The sequence below is a fragment of the Coenobita brevimanus genome, chromosome 85 (assembly GCF_032717465.1).
Source record: "Coenobita brevimanus isolate Jiangsu-jjx chromosome 85, ASM3271746v2, whole genome shotgun sequence".
Lineage (NCBI taxonomy): Eukaryota > Metazoa > Arthropoda > Malacostraca > Decapoda > Coenobitidae > Coenobita > Coenobita brevimanus.
The window spans coordinates 7,348,937-7,369,687 of NC_137038.1; the positions used below are offsets into that span (position 1 = coordinate 7,348,937).

A 20,751-nucleotide genomic window follows, 5' to 3' on the forward strand; every position below is an offset into this window, starting at 1 on the left:
CTTGGGAGGCATAGCGAAACAATATGAAAAGGTGAAGGGCTGCGAAAATATCCTCACGTACAGAGAGGCTGTGAGGAGAGAAGGGACGTGGACTCAACTGAGAAGCGTTCAAAAATTTGTTTACCAGAAAGGAGTTAGTTCGTTTTCTCTCGGCAAGCGAGTGCGACGCTATGCACCGCGCCCATTTTGAATTTTTCATGCAGTATTCCATTAACCCCTTCGTAGTTGCCGGCCTTGAACAACACTTCACTGTTTCGGTGTGAATGATGTTGAGTTAGGGCATTATAAAAAACTGCGAACAATTACGGGAAGGGAACGAAGGTCACTGGTGTGTGTACATGACCCTATTCTACCATCCCATCAGTCAGGCGTTCTCTTCACTCCACGCCGATGTTTACATGCTTATGTTACATGCGCCCTAATTTTGAGTAAGTTTCTTTCAGCAAGAGAACATAATTTACCACCCTCAAAATAGTCAGAGAAATATAGAAGACAAACCAGAGGAATATGAGCTGAATTGGTTGGGTCTTTAGGCTGTATGCTTACACGAAAGATTATGGGTTTTACAATTTTAAGAGATGATATGGAACAAAAGTATTTGCTAATCAGAAAAAAATTACTCTTTCGTCCCAAGTTTTGTAGGTCAGCCTTCAGTTCCACATTCTTTGTTCGGTATCACTCTTCCCAATATATTTCGGACCGACTAAGCACAGTTATTTCTGCTCCTTAGAGTTAGTGTACATTTACTGCTCATTCTTTTGTTTGTTCTTATGTGTATAAGTAAAAGAGAGAGGACTGATACAAACAATAATGAATTCCATTATCGCTTTCATAGCTGATGGCCCTGAACAACGCCTTACTGTACTGGTGTCAGTGACGCTGAGTTAGGGTGAGCTAAAAAAAACTGCGAGCAATTATGGGAAGGGAATGAGTGTCATTGGTGTGTTTACACGACCCTACTCTACCACCTCAAGCAGTCTGGCGTTCACAGTTCACTTCGTCCCAGATGTTTTCGGCCAATGTATACATGCTGATGTAACACGCATCCTAATTTTATTAATTCTTACACGAATCATAGCAAATCACAGGATGGGATTAGGGGGAAAAAAAAAAAAGGCCAGGTGTGCCAGATGAGTCTTTTCACATGTGTAAGAAAAAGAAACTGATTTTAGAATTTTGAAAAAATGGTCCCAAGGCCGACCACGGGAGCACGCAAATATCTGAACCCACAGCCATTGAGGGGGCTAAACATACGTTTTACTTTACGCAGTAAAAGCACCTTACCAAATCAGTTCTTCTTGATAGTCTGTTATATTTTTCATATTATTTCTGGGTTGGTAAATACAGTAAACGTTTCTTATTAAATCTGTTTCCCCGTCATTTTTAGCTGTTCTGGTGTGACCACTCTTGTTTATTTCATTAACATAATGGTGGAAAGGACTGTTCTTCCCTAAGTGTTTAACTAAACCTGGCCAAACCAAGCTTATCTGTACCTAATAATTTTAACCTAACCCAACCTCCAGCTAGGAAATTGGTAAACGATATCCACCTTTGAGCACAGTGAGTTTCTTCCACTGTGCTGGAAACGATCGTAGGGGAAGTGACGATAATAACGGGGAGGAAATTTTTCAGCAAGAAAAGGTAATTTGCCAAACTGAAAGTTGTCAGAAAATTGTAGAAACAAACTGGAGGCTTATGCATTGAACTGGCAAGGTCTTTCTGATGCTTCAAGTGTACAATGAAAGAGACAAGTATCTTCCCAAAGTCTGACGAATATAGTGTGGAAAAATCGAACCATTTGAAACACGCACTAGTAGAAACAGGGTTTTCATTGTATTTCGCCTGGTGTAAATTTTCTTCAGACTGAAATGGGAAGATAGTTGTGTCTTTCATTGTACATTTACCGGTAAATAAATCAATCTAACTATTATATTTCCAATTTCCTCTCAAAAGTGAGAGAACGATGCTGTTTCTTCTTTGCACCTGGTTTCCCGGATGCTGGAGATGATGCAGGGCGCTGGGGAGGCATGGTGAAAATACAAAAAGGTGAAGAACAGCATAACTTACAACGAAGCTGAGAGGAGAGGACGGACGTTACTCGACTGGGAAGAGCGCTAAAATGTGTTTACCAGAGAGGGGTTAGTTCGTTTTCTGACCACAAGCGAGCACGGCGCTGTGCAGCGCACCCATTTTGAACTTTTCGTATTTCCTCTCGTATCGTTTTTCGTACCATCAAGACAGATACTTTTGAAATGTGGAATTTGTCCTACGTTTATCGCTTTCGTACCATCGGAAATTCGTACTTCGAGTTTTCGTATTTCAAGGACTCACTGTATCTATTTATCTATCTATCTATATACTGTATATATACACAGGTATGCCCTAACATATGATACCCCTAGATGCATTACCCCGGCTTAGCAACAGGGGTAATAAATACCACAATACCCAGCCAAACGATGGCCAAACCCCAGTTTAATGATAGGTTTTTATTTTTTTTTCCAATTTTGATTATATTTTTGACTAATTTTGTCTTTAGGTTCATTTATAAACTGTTTTTAGACTTATAATAATGTGTTTTTGTCATAGGTGGAGTAAACATTGTCATTTTGTCCCGTGATTGCACATTGGTGACTAAAAAACGCACTTCCACACCCTCCGACACCACAAGTTTAGGATTCTCGCCACGACGATGCCAGCACCAACAGTCAGTTTTGGCCTGTTTCCCGCACATGTTCGGTGTGCCCACAAGTTGATGTTACACTCTTGTGTCCTTGATTAGTAACTGACAAAAATACATCATCTTGTGCTTCAAGTGGTGCCGTAAGGGGACTGGGTGACAGTGGAATTGACATAAGAAGGCGTGAACCTGGAACAGCATGCGTTAAAGGGAAGGCCAAGTGTGACTACTGCAAGAGGGTGAAAAACGTAAATATGATGACAAGTTAAAAAATGCAATTGTGGCGGAAATGGAGAAAGGTGTTCGTAACTCTGAAATATGCAAAATGTATAATATGCCAGAGTCTTTCTGGTGAAAGTTATGTTTGAATGGAATGAGTGTGTTTGTTACATGTGGAAGAAATAATAGTAATACATACTGTAATAAAGTGTATTTTGTGATGTTTTAATGTTTTATTGTTAATTTAATGTTACTTTATGAATCAATGTGTTAACTGCAACATTTCAGGTAACTTTAGGTTGTACTAAAGTCGGAAATACACTAGGGGGGTGAGTTGTCTTATGGGCCCAGTCCCTGTTAGCTTACTTTCCACAAGATCAATGCCCTGCCCCAGTGCTGGCGGAATCAACTTTGACAGCACTCCTCACAGTCCCTATTAGATGCAAAACCTGGTGCCTTACTGTATATATATAGATATACTGTATATAAAAGCTCTGGCAACGTCAAAAATCACTATGGGCCTCATTCTCACTGGTATGTGTGATTATGTAACACCTCCTCACTGATATGCTAATTATACTTTGATAAACTCTTGTATGGTACTGATGCCAAGTATGTCCACATTAACAAAATATAAACACCATACTAGAGTACAGAATGGTAAATACCAATTTCATATTATCATTTTTGAGACAAGCCAGAGGCTAGACTGACTGGTCCAGTACTGTATATCTAAGGGTAAATGGCCAGCCTAGTTCCCCTGCTGCCATTACATGACTCCTCCTGTTACCTCTTGAGGATCAAGCTTATGTACATGGTGAGACCATCACTCTACATGCACTGCTGTAATCAGTTGACCACATGGTAAATAATAATAATAACAAATAATAATAATAATAATAATAAAAATAAATAGGGGAAGAGGTGCTACTATGTCTCGTATGCCAACAAGACTACAGCTTTATACCATCTAAATTCAACTGAAACACAATAACAACCACTTTAAAGCACACGGTAATGGTAAAAGTCCATAAGCATGCCACAGAGGTTGATACGAAAGAGGAGTGTGATTGCAAGGAACACCAGCAGGAGTGGCAGTGCGTAGAGGAACACCCGAGGCTGGCGAAGAATTGGCAGGGCTGGCAAAGGGAAAAGCTGTATTACATCTCTTGATGATATACTGCATGTAAATTAATCCTAGCAGTTCTTAGTACAGCACACCCTCATTTTACGATGGGGATTGGTGTGAAAATATCCATTCCATAATGGTTTATCATATACTGAGTTAATCATAACATGGGGATACACTTTTTGCTAAAGGTCACCCACCCAACAAAGTCTAAAAACAAGTTTCCAACTTGCCAAAACTGGCTGTTACTTCACTTCAATGCACTTTACTTGCTGCTTACTATCAAAAATAAATCTAAAAACAAGTTTCCAACTCCCATAAACTAAATATCATATCAATGCACTTCACTTGCTGCTTGAACTCCGACACCACACTTGTTCCATCACTGACAAAAATATACCCAATACTGGCGAGAACGAATGCCATCTTGGAACAAACAAATGAGTAGACCTGAGTTAGGTCAACTGTATAAGCAAAAACAGTGATTGTTTATCAACTAGTGAGGCTTCATATGGCTCATAATCATCGTATTAGTGAAAAACCTATCGTCTATCAAAAAAAGATCCTAACTTTTTTGCCAACATATAAGAGATTCATCGCATACTGCTTCACTGTATAATGGGGGTCTAATGTATTAATTACCTTCCATCTTAAACTAGGGTACATGGATAAAACTGAGAAGCAAGTAAATTCTCTCTCTCTGTTTTAACCTTGTACTGCACATTAATATTAAACCAATGGGCAGCAAATTTGCTCATGATGCACAATTTGGCCAATTTGGTGACCACTGCAAAATTAATTTGAATGTACATCAGCAACTTGGAAATAGTATGGCATACCTCCCCACAGAAATATTTCTGGTCACCTCACTAAGTTTTGTTGGAGTTATTGTGGTCTGAAGTTTCCCACCAAGTAAATACCTGAGTGCAACTGATTGGACAGAGCCTTAGTAAGTTACCAATTAGCTCAATAACCAAAAAAACTGAGCATGATGCACTACTTTTGATAATTTACATCCTTTTTATTTCTCTTCCTTTTGCTACTGTTGGTCTTGCATTTGATTTCAGCATCAAGAACTGTTTTTTTCTAAACAGGTTTGAGCTTCACCATGGTAAAATATGATAGGAAGTTAATGAATTTCATTCACAGCAGCTACTGTTCCTTTAACTGTGGTCACTGCCTTGGAGGTAGGAGTGAAAGAGGGCAGATAGCCCACTATGCCATAAAATTTGTGCACTGCAGCACATTCCAGAAATTGTGGTAGGAAGTTGAAAATCTCACTCATATGAGATATACTGCAGCCGTCCAAGCCCACCTCTTAAGATGTATGTCAAAACCCTTGGGTTACGAATCTATTTCTGCCTGGAAATAACATAATCTTCATAAAGGAAAGATCTTTTATAAGAAATCTGGAATGGCTTTATCTTGTAAGGATCGTGGTGCTACTGTATTTTATGTGGTTCATTTGGCCTTTGTGAAGCCAAGAATTTTGAAGACTTTAAATTTGTGAACTGATGTGTGACCTACTTCACAGGGTGCTCTGACTGTTCTTTAGCTTTTATGCTTGCTTTTCCTGCTTCTGGAAGCCTCCTACCCTTTAGGGGAAAGAGGGCTTAATATGACTGACAGAGAGATAACTGGAATTTTATTCTGTTGGGTCACTCTGCAGCTGCAAATGGCTTGCACCTTTCCATCATGCACAAGTATCAGTGCAGTTGAGTCCACATCTTTCCCACTCCTAATGATCCAAACAACAATATGGACAATACCTCTTATTTCTCACTTGATATCACAAGAATGTCTCTTGATAATCAACTGACTATTACTATCAGCTGACTATGTCTGCTGACAATCAATAAATATTTTACAATGTTTGATGTTTTGCAACACTGCAACAGGGCAGACACATACCACAGTGCTAAATATTTTATGACAGTTAATGTAAGCACTGTACTGTACCCATATTGTTAAAGCACCTCAAAATACACTTTAAACAAGCACTTAAATAAAACAGTCAAAAGATAGCAAGAATTCTACAAAAAATGATGTTCTCAGGCTGAATGGATTACACTCCCCCATCATGTCCCTCCATCACTTACTTACTGTATCTCAGCATTATTCCCTTAACTCAGTCTTATATGACAATACCCTCCCTCATAACCTCCCCCATGCCCCTTCACTGTTTTTGGTTTAGGTCTTCTACTCAGCCCACACTGACATACATCTATATATACATCACTGAATCCATTATTATCCCATCAGGAGTGTCAGGGTCCTAAGCTAGGTTACAAAGTCTGGACATCTGAGCTGAGGGGGACCAGGTATTTGCACCCATGTGGTATTATGTGAGCAACAAACTCCAACCATCCCTCCAGTTTAAACCCTTATGGGCCACATCTGGTCAGAGTGTCTTAACCTACAACACCAATGGGTGTCCATCTGATTATATGGAAACCACCCAACACATTAAATGGTTCACATATATTGTACTAAACCCTTACCACTGTAGCCAAGGAAGGTGATGTAGATGTAGTATCCAATGGCAAAGACCCAGAGCAGGTTGCCAAATAAAACAGACACAAACCAGTCTTGCCTGATGAATACTGCAAGTGGGAGAGAATGGCATCTAATATACTAACTAACCATACCAATTACAGGTATACATTCTCCAAATAAATGCAAGTTAGAAGTATTTTAACTAAACCTATCTAAAATTAACTTTATCATTCATTCATCATCTAATCTTTATCGTATTATATTTGCAAATACAGTGGGGTCTCCCACTATGTGAGAATATGGTCAACAAAATGCACTGCACATTGGAAATTACACATATAGTATTACAAATGACTAAATTAATGCAAATAAATGTATATGGTCGACACCTCATCCTATCTTTGTCATTTACAGCACTTTCCCATCACTGACTATCATTTTAAGATCGACTTCTGATCAAACAAAGATAAAAGAACTGTGAACGTAGAGTGCTAGGTAGCACTCCAATTGTATAACTGCAGGATTAGCAACCTTACTGCCCCCATCTACTTACTTACGGGCCTCCATAAATATTGACAGTTCATAAAATCTGCTCCTTGTTCTTGAATATGATCCTCACTGTCGATTCACCTAAGCCAAGTTCACGTCCAATGTCTGAGTTCCATTTATCTTGCTTATTCAGTCCTATAACTTTCATTTACTGCTCCAAGTGATCCTCTTGTTCTTGGAATGCAGCAGTGGGACCATAACGTTGCAGATGAGCAAGAGTGAGTCTTGCACAATGCCAAAAACACCACAATATGTGAAGGTGGTGTGGGCAGACACAGATTGAGGGTCTTGAGACTTGACTCAAGAGATGCCGTGAGAGAGGGAAAGGGCAGGAAACCAATCAGCTATCTGGTTGTGGCTTTGATTACTACCATTTTGAGCAGAAACACTGTTTCTCTCTTGCTTTCAGACTATGAATTCACTAGAATCACATTTCGTATGTTAAAAAATTAATTTCTTGAACTGGGTTCGCATATTAGGTGTTTTGCATATTGACATCCCACATATTGGGAGACCCCACTGTATCACCACATATGTTAACGTACTGCAATATTCTAAATTTACATAACCATATTCAAAACAGGATAAGGATTACTTTATTTTGCAGCTTAACCCTTTGGTGTTTATGGGTGCGGTGCAAATTTCATTCACGCATTACCATTTGATGCAGGCTGCATCTGTGCACATTTCAACTGCTCGTTACCATTTGACACCAATTGCGTTGAACGAAATGGCCCCTGTTTTTTGGTTATGGAATGATTTTGCGTCCATTTCTGGGCAAGAACAAAGCAATACTTGCATCCTGTGTATTCCTCCGCTGCGTTCAACACACCCCACACCCAGTGTTGCACCACTGCCCCAGTCAATGTGCTATAAGCCTTGGTCAAGTGTAAGATAATTTCCTTTCGTGCTCTGTAAAATTGGCCCTAATTGACCTCCAGTAATTCTTTATACACCAAAATGTAGCCAAATAAATTCCCTATAACTTTTTCTCAGTAACATTTACCATAAGAATTATATTTCTATGGCAAAAAAATGAAAAATACTGAAGTAAAAAAAAAAGGCACAATTAACATTTGGTTGATCTTCTTTACAACACCATAAGCAATTACATTTTTTCAAGATTATGGTGAAAAAAAAAAATGATTATCGAAGCATAAATAAGGGTATGAGGATAAATTGTTGAATAAACTATCGAGTGCTCGGGGATAGCGCAGTGACAGGGTCTCTCAGTGTGTGGCCTTGGGTGCCCAGGACTGTCCCAAGTACTCGCTTGCGTCTGGATGCAGCCTGCGTCAATTGGTAACGAGAGGGTTAAGACCTTTGGATTAAGATACTGTATTTGGCCTTTCCTATTACTGTACTGTGAAAATAATCTATGAGCACATAACAGAAAAACTATTGTATCCATCCATCCATCATCTACTCCTATGTACCCCCTGAGAAGTGGAGGAGCCCAGGGTAAGGCAAGTTGGTCTTGACATTTACGATGAGTGACCAGCCTCACTCATCCCTGAGTGGCATTATGTGAGCAATAAACTCCAACCACCTCTTGGATATAAACCTATACAGGCTCAATCCAACTGGAGGGCCTTAATTACCCACTAAACCACCAGGTGCCATACTTTGGTTATATGGTTACCGACCAGCATAGCAAATAGTTTCCTGGTGTACAGGAAGCCATTTGGCTTGTCACTCAATGTAGAGTCAACCACAGGCAGAAGAAAGGGGAAAGAATAAAGGAAAGAAAGACAGAAGAGGGAGTGTAAAGTCACCCGTAGGCAGAAGGATGTGGAAAGAATGAAGGAAAGATGACAGGAGAGGGCAGACACCCAAAGCAGCACTACATCGAGTGAGTGAATTGTGAGTGCCCCCACCTACCACCTAAAACTATTGTAAATTACAGTAAATGCAATACTTAACACAGTGCTTATTAAAATATACTTAAATATTTTACTACATTGCTAACTTTGTATTGCATAAATGACTGTCCCACCCAAATAAGCAGTCAGTGGTAATAGTTTGAAAACCAGTGAAATCCTGTATACCACAGTCAGACTTAGGACTGTATGCTTAAACCTAAAATCTCAATATTAAGGGAAAGTCTCTGATTTTTATCTACAGTATCTATCTATTATCCAATCCTACATTACCCCATGAGGGGCGTAGGAGCCTGGGGCTAGGCAGTTGGTCCCAACATTTAAGATGAGAGTGACCAGCCTCACTCATCCCTGAGTGGCATTACAAGAGCAATCAACCCCAACCACCCCTTGGATATAAACCTTCACTGGCTCAATCCGATTGGAGCGCAATAATTACCCACTAAACCACCAGGTGCCAAAATTTGGTTATATGGTTACCACCCAGCATAGTAAATGGTTTCCTGGTGTACAGGAAACCATTTGGCTTGTCACTCAGTGCAGAGTCACCCACAGGCAGAAGGAAGAGGATAGAATGAAGGAAGGAAAGACAGAAGAGGGAGTGTAAAGTAACCCGTAGGCAGAAGGGCAAGGATAGAATGAAGGAACGTATGACAGAAGAGGATGGAAGGAAAAAAGGATGGAGGAGAGAAAAGGGCAGACACCCGACAGCAGCACTACATCGAGTGAGTGGTTTTTAATAGCTATTTATAAAACACCTGTGGTAATTAGGCATGATCAGCCTGCATACTACATAACTGACAGCAGTCACCAATAACAAGGTCAACATATTACACAGCAATAAACAATGGGAACTGGGTGGAAAACTGACAACTGTGGGTCATACTGTAGAGGAATATAGGAACTTATTTAAAACTTGTCTATCTTAATGACCCTGTGCAATCAAGTGATTTTAATCCTAAGCCTCCTCCTCCTCCTAACGTTGTAATGTGCTTTAGAAATTAATGCCCAAATCTGGAGGCTTGTGTTCTGCATAGCTATTTAAGATTGAAGCATTTGACTCTCATTCAGCTCTCATATGTGTATTATCACTTACCATGATAGAAGAATAGTTGAAAAAAGTGTAGGATGATGAGTGGAGGGAAGTATGCATTGAGATGGACATCGAAGGCATAGCCCCATTCCACGTCCTGGTCTCGACACGTCGGTTTTACCAGGTAGTGGTTGGTTAGTGCCCTAGTGGATTGAGAATGTGCCTCTTAGTAAGGATGACTGAACAAATACAAAAGACTGACTTGGATACAAGCAGCCATTATAAATCACGGATGCTTTCCTGAATATCACAATTTATTTCACACAAATGGTACTGGGGTACTGTATTAAAAATGAGAGGAAACTAGTACTTCTACTTTGAGATAACAATGAAACTGTATTGGGCAATTTTACTTACATTTTCTGTGGAATTAATAGCATAAAAGAACATCAACATGAACACTACTCATACTAGCAAAATTTGTAACATTATTCCTGAACACTGATTTACCACTGCACTGTCAACTGCAGCACCAAGGAAAGGTGACTGAGTTACCAAGACTCATTTTTACCTACTACATTACATCCTTGACACTGATACAATAAGTTGCACTGCTAGCATTCCCATTTTCCCCTTCAATCTAAAGATTATTCCATCCATCCATCATCCAATCCTACATTACCCCATAAGAACGTAGGAGCCCAAGGCTTGGCAAGTTGGTCCTGACATTTAAGATGAGCGTGACCAGCCTCACTCACCCAAGTGGCATTACATGAACAATAAACCCCAACCACCCCTTGGATATAAACCTGCACTGGCTCAATCTGATTGGAGCACCTTAATTACCCACTAAACCACCAAGCACAATAATTTGGATATACGGTTACCACCCAGCGTAGCAAATGGTTTCCTGGTGTACAGGAAACCATATTTCTTGTTACCCAGTGTAGTCACTCATAGGCAGAAGGAAGAGGAATGAATGAAGGAAAGAAAGACAGAAGGGGAGGGAAGGAGAGGGAAGGGCAGACACCCAAAGCAGCACTACATCAAGTGAGTGGATGGTTATTATTTATCATTACTATTATTATTTATTCTTTTTTTCAAATTAATAATTTATATTTTTTTTGCAACCACCAAATGGCTGTATTCAACAATTTTACTCACCTAAACTACTCCAAGTTGATCAAGACTGCAGCTAACCTCTTCAGGTTGAAAAGTTTCTCCTAAGCTGAATTACATCCTCTCAAGAATGAAATGATAAGTCACTAAATTCATGGGGTTTTCATTGCAACTAGAGAAAACTGCTAATTAAAGTTCCAATGCAACTTTTTTCTCCAATTTTTCCACTTCATCTCAATTTACAGTAACAAATTAAGGCCAAAAAAAGCTGTGACATTTTGAAACACCACTGAATTAGGACTGTCTGTTCAGTATTCTATTAGTATTTCATAGCTATACCATCTCGGTAACTTAAATTTACAACCTACCAATTCTTTAACTTCAGTTTAAGAACTGTTGCCACACAATTCTGTAACTTTCACATTCTATGTACAAGTATACCCCGAGATAAAATACCCCTACATGCGATACCTCAGCTTAGCGATGGGGGTAGAAATACCACCATACCCCGCCTAATGACGGCCAAACCATGGTTTAATTATAGGTTCTGATTATTTTTTACCGATTTTGATGAAGTTTAATGATAGGTTCTGATTTTATTTTACCGATTTTTATGAAGTTTAATGATAGGTTCTGATTTTATTTTACCGATTTTGATGATATTTTACAAATTTTATGTTTAGGCTCATTTATAAACTGTTTTTTGAGCTTAGATTAATGTGTGTTATTCATGGAGTGAACACTGTCATTTTGGGGTACAGTTTACTAAGTCTGATTTTTTCCTGACTTATTTGTGATGATTTTCTGATTTTATTTTTGGGTTTAGGTGAGTTATAAACTGCTTTTAGGCTTAGTTTAGCTAGTTTTAAAGCTATTTGGGGGTTTAGGTTAGGTAGAAACTCGTTCTTGGACTCACTTGGGTGGGTTTAGGCCTTGGCTGGGGGGAAAACCAAAGCTCAGAAACACATCCCTATACAGTACTTTACATGTTAAATCTACCCCGAATACGATACCCACCTGGCGATAGGTTTTTACCTAACCAACTGCATCATTAAACCAGGGTTTACCTGTACTTAAACATTTCTCGATGACAAAGAATAATTATTTATTCTATATACTGCAGTAATCCCTGGATTATCCATACAGTCCATATCCGTTCATTAGGCCTTGGCTATATTATAACTGTAACCGGATTTATTTATCCATAACCATTCATAAAAGCTCAGGCTGCTACCAGAAATATTTGATCCATGGCTCACCGGCTTCTGTGTCCACACGCGGGTAATTGACCCTAACCCACAAGGTGAGTGAGAATAGCTGTACAAGTCCCTACCAACTGGTGGAAATCCCCCGGCCACCCCATGCACCGGTACAGTAATATCCCAGAGGCACACGAGGTAGACAGAGTGTAACCCACAAGGTGAACAAGAATGGCTGCATGGATCCCTACCACATGGTCTAAATCCTCCCTGGCCCACCACAGTAGTCCCGGACACACACAGCCACCTGCCCCCATTACCGAATGGTCAAAGTCTCATCACCCTCCAGATTACTCGGCCACTCCTTAGGCCTATGATGTATGGAGACCCAGTGTTTCTGTCACGTTGCGAAATTTGCCTGGCCAGATGAAAAGGACCCTCGTGCTCATGGGTCAGTGTGCCACTTTTTGCTTGCATGCTCACAGCCAAGCATGGGTAGAGACATGGCAATGCTGTACACTCCTAAGTGCTACAGCACCTCAGTTTCCGCCTTTGTCTCTCCGCGCATGGATGTGCTTGGCTGAGGTTTAATAATGGCAGTGTCCATTGTTGTGTTTGTGGTGGTGCCCCATCTTCAGCAGACCTTAATTCTCCTCTGTGGTGTTCTCATGTGTGTGATGATGGCCTCAGTCACCCGAGAAATGCAAGAGGAGGGTTTTGACAACAAAGAAGAAGCGTGAGATATTGGGCAAGGCTGACGCGGGCTGGCCAACTTCATGCATCCTGCGTGAATTTGATCTGCCCCACTCAACTTTGTCTGATATTAGGAGATCATGGGACAAGCTGACTCAGTATGGCAAGGACTACAGCAATACAACCAGAAACGGCGACCGGAAGGTGATGTCCCGGTCCCTCTACTCCATCATCGACCTGTCGACTTTGGTCTGACTCCACCAGCAATGGGGTGCCGGCGTGCTTGTACGTGGGACCAAGTTGAAGGCTGCAACCAAGAAGTTTGCATGCCCGCACAACGTGCACGACTTCAAGGCATCTGACGTTTGGCTCTCTCGGTTCAGACTTCAACGTGGACTTACTGACCGCAAGGCACACGGTGAGGCTTTGGACGCAGCAGTAGAGGATGCTGAGCTGTTTCACCAGAAAGTGCAATGCCTGATTGAGAAGGAGGGCCTTTCAGTCTGGTGCACAATGTTGATGAAACTGGCCTGTTCTTCCGCTCTGTGCCCACGAACACCCTGGCAGATGAGACGGAGAAGACTGTGCCTGGTCGGAAGTTGTCTAAACAACGTGTCTCGATGTTGTGCTGTGCCAATGCTACTGTGATGCACCGCCTCATGCTCTTTATTGCTGGACGTGCAAAACTACCACGTTGTTTGTGGGTTGATGGATAGCCTGCATGCCTGTTGTGTGGTACCAGTCTGTGAAGGACTGGTTTACCGCAAAGATCTTCAGAGATTGGTTCCACAGACACTTCGTCAAGGTGGTTATCTGTTATCAGCGGAGGAACTTGGAATTCCTCACGGCCAGGTGAAGCCTCTCCTGATCCTCAACAATGCCCCTGTGCATCCATTGGAGAAGGATTTGGTTGCTGATGACAGGCAGATTAGGTGCATGTTTCTGCTACATAGTACGATCGCTCTCATTCAACCAATGGACCAGGGTGTTAGCCAAGAGACTGTACCGTCCGAGATTCCTCGATGAGGTGATGGTTGTGCTTGAGGACAAGGAAGGGGTTGACAGACGTGGGGAGCGGACCTAGGAGAATCTGCGGCGTTACAACATTAAGTCCGCAATTTTCAACTGGGCCAAAGTTTGGAAGGAAGTTTCCATCAGAACCTTGGAAAGTGGTTGGCCTTGTCTCTTTCTGGATGCAAGCCCATGTGCGACTTTAATGGATTTGACGTGGACGATTTCCACTTTTGGCTAAGAGACGCTGGTGAGGATGTGGACATCAATGACGTGAGGGACTGCCTGGACAACGATGGCAGCGATCCTGGTTATCAGAAGTTCTCTGATGAGGAGATCGCTGCTGCTGTCTCTGCTGGGCCAACAGAGGAAAGTGACGAGGACAAGGACGAAGACAAGGCTGAGGACCCTGACTCTGGCCACCCCGCCACTCCATCACTGCCTCTTCTTGGTGCGCTGCAAACCGACACTGAGCAGGCGCTCGAGTATGCCAAGCACTGTTAGTGTGACAGGGAGTTGGTGCCACTCAAGCTTACTGTGGATCTTCTGACAAAATCACCACATCTAACGTCAGACAAAGAGCGACTCCTTCAAGCCCACCACCTCCATGAGTGCCAGCCCCTTCTCCCCACCACGACCACCACCGCAACCAAGCACATCAACAGCCACTGAGTTGCCGTTAAACGTGAGCTTGCAGCTGTCTTCAGAGAGCCCTGGGTGGGTAGGGCTCCATCACCTCACTGCATGTCCCTGCTCATCAGCGGGCTTCAGCATGTGGAGGAGGAGGAGTTCTTTGACCTTTGCTAGGTTGCTCTGTAGCCACTAGGTCACATGGGATACCAGCACAGCTGCTGCAACCTGGCAGGTTACAATGCCCGCCTGCTGTTCAGCTGGGTGGTAAGTGTGTGTGTGTGTGTGTGTGTGTGTGTGTGTGTGTGTGTGTGTGTGTGTGTGTGTTTTATGCCTTGATTTCTTAGTGTTTAGGATTACACCACTTATTCCAATGTGTGTTTTGATGTTTAAGAATAGCCAAATGACCGCACAACACTGCCAAAATTAGGAGGGGTACTGTGCATATTAGTAGTTTTTTCCCCCCCCTTGTTTATGCACTCTTAGTGTTTAGGATTGCACTGCATATTGCAATGTGTACTTTGATGTCTAAAAACAGCCAAAAAAACTCAGAACACTGCCAAAATTAGGAGGGGTACTGTACCTATTGGTAGGGTTTTGCATATTTTGTTGTTGTTTATGCATTGTTTTCTTAGTGTTTACAATTACACTGCATACTGCAATGTGTGTTTTCAATCTATCTATCTATCTATTGCCAGACGCCTCAATCCCGTTTGGGGTGGCCACAAACAAATCGCCTCCAAGTCGCCCTGTCCCCCGCCATTTCACTGCCCTGCTCCCAACTCACACCCCACTCTCTCATATACCTCTCCACCCCATCCCTCCATCTCATCCTCAGCCTCCCCCTCCCTCTTCCCCCTTCCACCTCACTCACATACACTCTCTTCGTCAGTCTTTCACCCTCCATCCTCTCCACATGGCTAAACCACCTCAGTGTGTTCCTCATAATGCTTCCTATCACATCCACATCCACACCACAACGCTCCTTTATATCCTCATTTGTCAGCCTGTCTCTCCATGTGACTCCACAGGCTCCTCTTAAATAACTCATTTCCACTGCTCTCACTCTTGACTTATGTCCTTCCAACAATATCCAAGCTTCACTTCCAAACGTTAGAGTTGGTATCACAATACTGTCATGTAGTAACTTTTTCACTTCCATGCTCACTTCCCTGTTTCTTATCACTGCTTTCAAAGAACCAGCAACCTTTCTTCCCTGCTGTACCCTTTCAAGTACTTCACCCTCCAAACCTCCATCCTTACTCATCACACTACCCAAGTACTTAAACGTACTCACATTTTTGATGTCTAAAAACAGCCAAAAAACCTCAGAACACTGCCAAAACTAGGAGGGGTACTGTACTGTACATATTGGCAGGGTTATGCTTTTTTTTTTTTTTTTTTTTTTTTTTTTTTTTTTTTTTTTTAGATTACACTGCATACTGCAATGTGTGTTTTCATGTCTAAAAGCAGTTGAAAGACTGCAGAACTGCCAAAATCAGGAGGGGTACCGTACATAGTTTTTTTTTTAATGCATTGTTTTCTTACTGTTTAGGATTACATTGCATATTGCAATGTGTGTTTTGATGTCTAGAAACAGCCGAAAGACCATAGAACACTGCCAAAATTAGGAGGGGTACTGTACATATAGGCTGAGTATGGGTATAGGTAGGGTATGAGTACAGTAGAGGATATTGCTCCGTATCCGTTCACTGCCTGTATCCAGTCATGCTTTTAACTCTATTATGATGGATAATTGAGGGATTACTGTATAGCTACCACTGTTCTGTAACTACCTAATAAACACAACACATACTCTGTAGAAATCTTTAGAAGTATGAACGAGTGGTACTGATGAATATTATTGACCCCTTAAAAGAAATACTGTACTACAGTACATCCATCCATCCATCATCCAATCCTATGGTGCCCCATGGGAAGCATAGGTGCCCAGGGCTTGGCAAGTTGGTCTTGACATTTAAGATGAGAGTGACCAGCCTCACTCATCCCTGAGTGGCTTTACGTGAGCAATAAACCCCAACCACCCCTTGGATATAAACCTACACAGACTCAATCCGACTGGAACGCCTTCATTACCCACTAAATCACCAGGCGCCATAATTTGGTTATATGGTTACCACCCAGCATAGCAAATGATTTCCTTGTGTACAGGAAACCAGTTGGCTTGTCACTCAGTGTAGTCACCCACTGGCAGAAGGAAGTGGAAAAAATGATGGAAAGAATGACAAAAGAGGTAATGTAAAGTCACCCATAGGCAGACGGAAGAGGAAAGAATGAAGGAAAGAAGGACAGAAGAGGAAGGAAAGAAAAGAGGAAAGGGCAGACACTCAAAGCAGCACTACACTGACTAAGTTGATGGTAAGCATCCCCACCTACCACCAAGAAATACTACACAGTATTAATAGTATATCATTTTATGCTGTGCTATAAACCTCCAATTAATGGTATAATATGTTATACAATTAAGTACTAATAAAATTATAATTCATAGCAGATACACCCAAATATTAAAGTAGTAAATTACACACAAAAACAAATACAACATATATGTATATACTGGCAGACCCGGAGATAAGATACCCCTATATGCGATACCCCAGATTAGTGATGGGAGTAGACATACCACCCTACCCCGCCTAACAATGGCCAAACCCCAGTTTAAAGATGGGTTTTGATTTTTAAAAATCAATTTTGATGATATTATAAGACTTAAATTTTGTGTTTAGGTTGACTTATAAACTGTTTTTAAACTTAGATTAATGTGTTTTAGTCATAGGTGGGGTGAACATGTCATTTTGGGGTACAGTTTACTAAGTTTAACTTTTATTTGATAATTTTCAGATTTTATTTTTGGGTTTAGGTGAGTTATAAACTGCTTTTAGGCTTACTTTAGCTTGTTTTAATGCTATTTGGGGGTTTAGGTTAGCTAGAAACTTGTTTTGGGACTCATTTGAGTGCGTTTAGGACTTGGTTGGGGAGGGGAAACCCAGGGCTCAAAAACGCATTCCTATACTTTACATGTTAAATCTACCCCGAGACGCAATATCCCGCCTAGCGATGGGTTTTTACTTAACCAATTTAATCGTTAAACCAGGGTTTGCCTGTGTGTGTGTGTGTGTGTGTGTGTATATCTATCTATATAAATATACACACTCCCTGGAGGTTGAGTGACCAAAATGCTTGAGTCTGCATGATCACCTTGCACATATTCAATCCCCAAGACTAACAGGATGTTTTCTGCTCAGGCAGTACCACATTGGGGAGTAAGCTGGTCATTTACCCTTAAAATGTATCCTGGGGGATGACAGGTCAAAAAAAATGTATACTTCAGAAGTTACCGAAGTGCACACATCAGCCAATAAAAATTTTTCTTCATTAATCAACAAAGTACAAAGAATTTGGAAAGTTGCAGATTTCAGACTGAAACACCCATTAAACCCTTCCATTTACTGGATTGAAGAATTTACTATTTGCAAAGCTAAGTATTTATACCATGTCTGGATTAGACCCCCCTTATCTCTGACTTGCTCCAGTTGAAAAGAAAATTGGATTGTGTTATTTAATATTACTGAATAACCTTGGAGTGAACCTCCACACTCATCAAAACATCTTTGTAATGAAAGGCTCCCGAGCATTAGAACAAAGCATTGTTGACTGAATCTAGGACTGGTCTGTCTTAGGAGCTGTTTATGCCAATGACTTAGTGTTGACTGCAGAGACTTGTGAGGGAGGCCATGGTGAGTTTTAGAATGTGGAAAGAGCATGGAGTTCAAGGGACGGCAATTGAATGTGGTTTAAACAAATGAAGCACAACTGAGTGGACTGTGGTACTATGGTGGCAGAGAGTGTATGGCCAGGTGCTATGTGCTGGAAAAGATTGGGAATAATTACAGTAACATACCTGTAACAAATACAAAATGTGTACATAGTAGTGTCTAAGATACGCTGCAGTATGTGGACTGTGTGTAAGGGGGAACAAAGGGAGTTAGGCATATTACAATAGACTTAGCCCATGTGTCTCTAGATACTGTAAAGGAATTTTGTTACCAGGGTGTTTAGATCAGTGTTGGGGGGAAGGGGAGGGGGGAGAAATGAAGACAGCTCTACTGACTGAGTTAGAAGTGGATTAAGTTTAGGGAACTATTCCCGCTCTTGATGTTGTGAGGGGACTCTCCTTTCACAAAATGGGAAATGTGCTGCATATGTGGGAAATGCAATGCCTGATGACTGTGGACTGGGGCTGTAAAGGAGAATGCATGTGTAGGTGTGGGTGTGCTGAAATGAGAATATGCAGATGGACTGGTATTCAGTACAAAATTATTCTATCTATCTACTGCCAGATGCCTTAATCACGCAAGGGGTGACCACAAACAAATCGCCTCCGTGTCGTCCTGTCCCACACCATTTCACTGCCCTGCTCCCAGCTCAAACCCCCCTCTCTCATATACTTCTCCATTCCATTCCTGCATCTCATCTTCAACCTCCCCCTCCCTCTCCCCCCCCTCCACCTCATTCACATACACTCTCCTTGTCAGTCTCTTGCTCTCTATCCTCTCCACACAGCCAAAGCACCTCAGTGTGTAACTCCTAATGCTTGCTATCACATCTACACCCACACCACAATGCTCCTTCACTTCCTCATTTGTCAGTCTGTCTCTCCATGTGACTACATGCTCCTCTAAAATAACTCATTTCCACTGCTCTCACTCTCAACTTCTGTCCCTCCAACAAGGTCCAAGCTTCACTTTCATACATCAGAGTTGGTATCACAATACTGTCATGCTGTAACTTTTTCAACTCCATGCTCACTTCCCTCTTCCTTATCACAGCTTTCAACGAACCAGCAACCTTTCTTCCTTGTTCTACCCTTTTAAGCACTTCACCCTCTAAATTTCCATCCTTACTCATCACACTACCCAAATACTTCAACATACTCACATTTTCCATTTCCTCCTCCTTCAACCTCACTGTGCATTCAATGACTTCACTTCTCTCGAAGACCATAACTTTACTCTTCCCTACATTCACCTTTAGATTCCATTTCTTACACACTCTCCCAAACTCATTCACTTTTCTGACACCTCTTGCTTAAAACTTGTAAAAGTCAAAAGGATCAATAGGCCATGCTTTTGCAGTCTGTATTCATACTGAAAATCAGTCATTACTCATTCTACGATGTTTCGGTTTACGATATTTCACTACAATGATAACAGAAAAGTTCCACCTCAAAATTCGATTTACAATAAATTTCCCGCTATAACGATTTTGCCATTGGAAAGCGCCAGGTACACGCAAGGTGACCATCGCTTGTCTCAGGCAAGATGGCAACCCTGGCGTGCAGGCATTGTTACGGTTCAGGTCCCGCCATCCCTTCAAAGCCCTGTCGTTTCAACTTGTTCATGCGTGCCCCCCTGTTATCGTCACCTCTCAGCCAAACATTGTACTACAGTACCGTGGATTTGTGTGCCCAGTGGTAAGGTCAGTGCCTGTGTAGACCCCAGTGCTATGGTTGGTGCAGGTATGGGTCCCAGTGCTAAGGCCGGTGCAGGTATGGGCCGGATTCCCCTCCCCTTAACCTGTTCCTGTCTGACTCAGAGGCTGACCACAAGTGCCTGTAAGCACAGGCTGTCCCCCAGCCTCAGGGGGGACGACTTGGAGACAACTTGGACCAACACAGGAAGGAATGAAGGTGGGTTGTCATTTATGGTTCAGTCCTGGTTAGGTGACTTTGGGAAGTTGAGCTGATGTAACCCCCCTTTTTATAATGGGTTTCAATGTACTGATTTACAATAAAATCAGTATATGATAAGGTACGACTTGATGTAACCCCATCATAAAACAAGTAATGACTGTACTGTATGTATATATGGTAATTACTCATTATATTATTAATCTCTGTATCTCTGATGTAAGTAATTCAAGAAAATTATACTGTATGGATGACATACCACAGTGCTGTAGCCACAATAACACCTGCTGCCAGTGTATCAACTAACACTGTGTACACCAGGAATCTAAGGAAGCTTCCCACACTCAGCTGCAGCACCACACCAAAACCAACTGAGGTCACTGTAAAAGGAGGCATCATATCA

The 20,751-nt window shown here is 41.7% G+C and overlaps 1 protein-coding gene across 1 annotated transcript in view; it reads right to left on the minus strand.

Moving 5' to 3' along the window:
* Positions 1–3,623: 3,623 nt before the first annotated feature.
* Positions 3,624–20,751, minus strand: part of LOC145410458 (protein unc-50 homolog) — a 90,564-nt gene continuing 73,436 nt past the window's right edge. The window contains exons 5-8 of the mRNA XM_080280610.1: positions 20,608–20,728; positions 10,050–10,189; positions 6,530–6,631; positions 3,624–4,038 (exon numbers count right to left, since the gene is read on the minus strand). Of these exons, the coding sequence (XP_080136736.1) occupies positions 3,902–4,038; positions 6,530–6,631; positions 10,050–10,189; positions 20,608–20,728 (500 nt within the window). The 3' untranslated portion in view covers positions 3,624–3,901. The remainder of the gene's footprint in view (positions 4,039–6,529; positions 6,632–10,049; positions 10,190–20,607; positions 20,729–20,751) is intronic.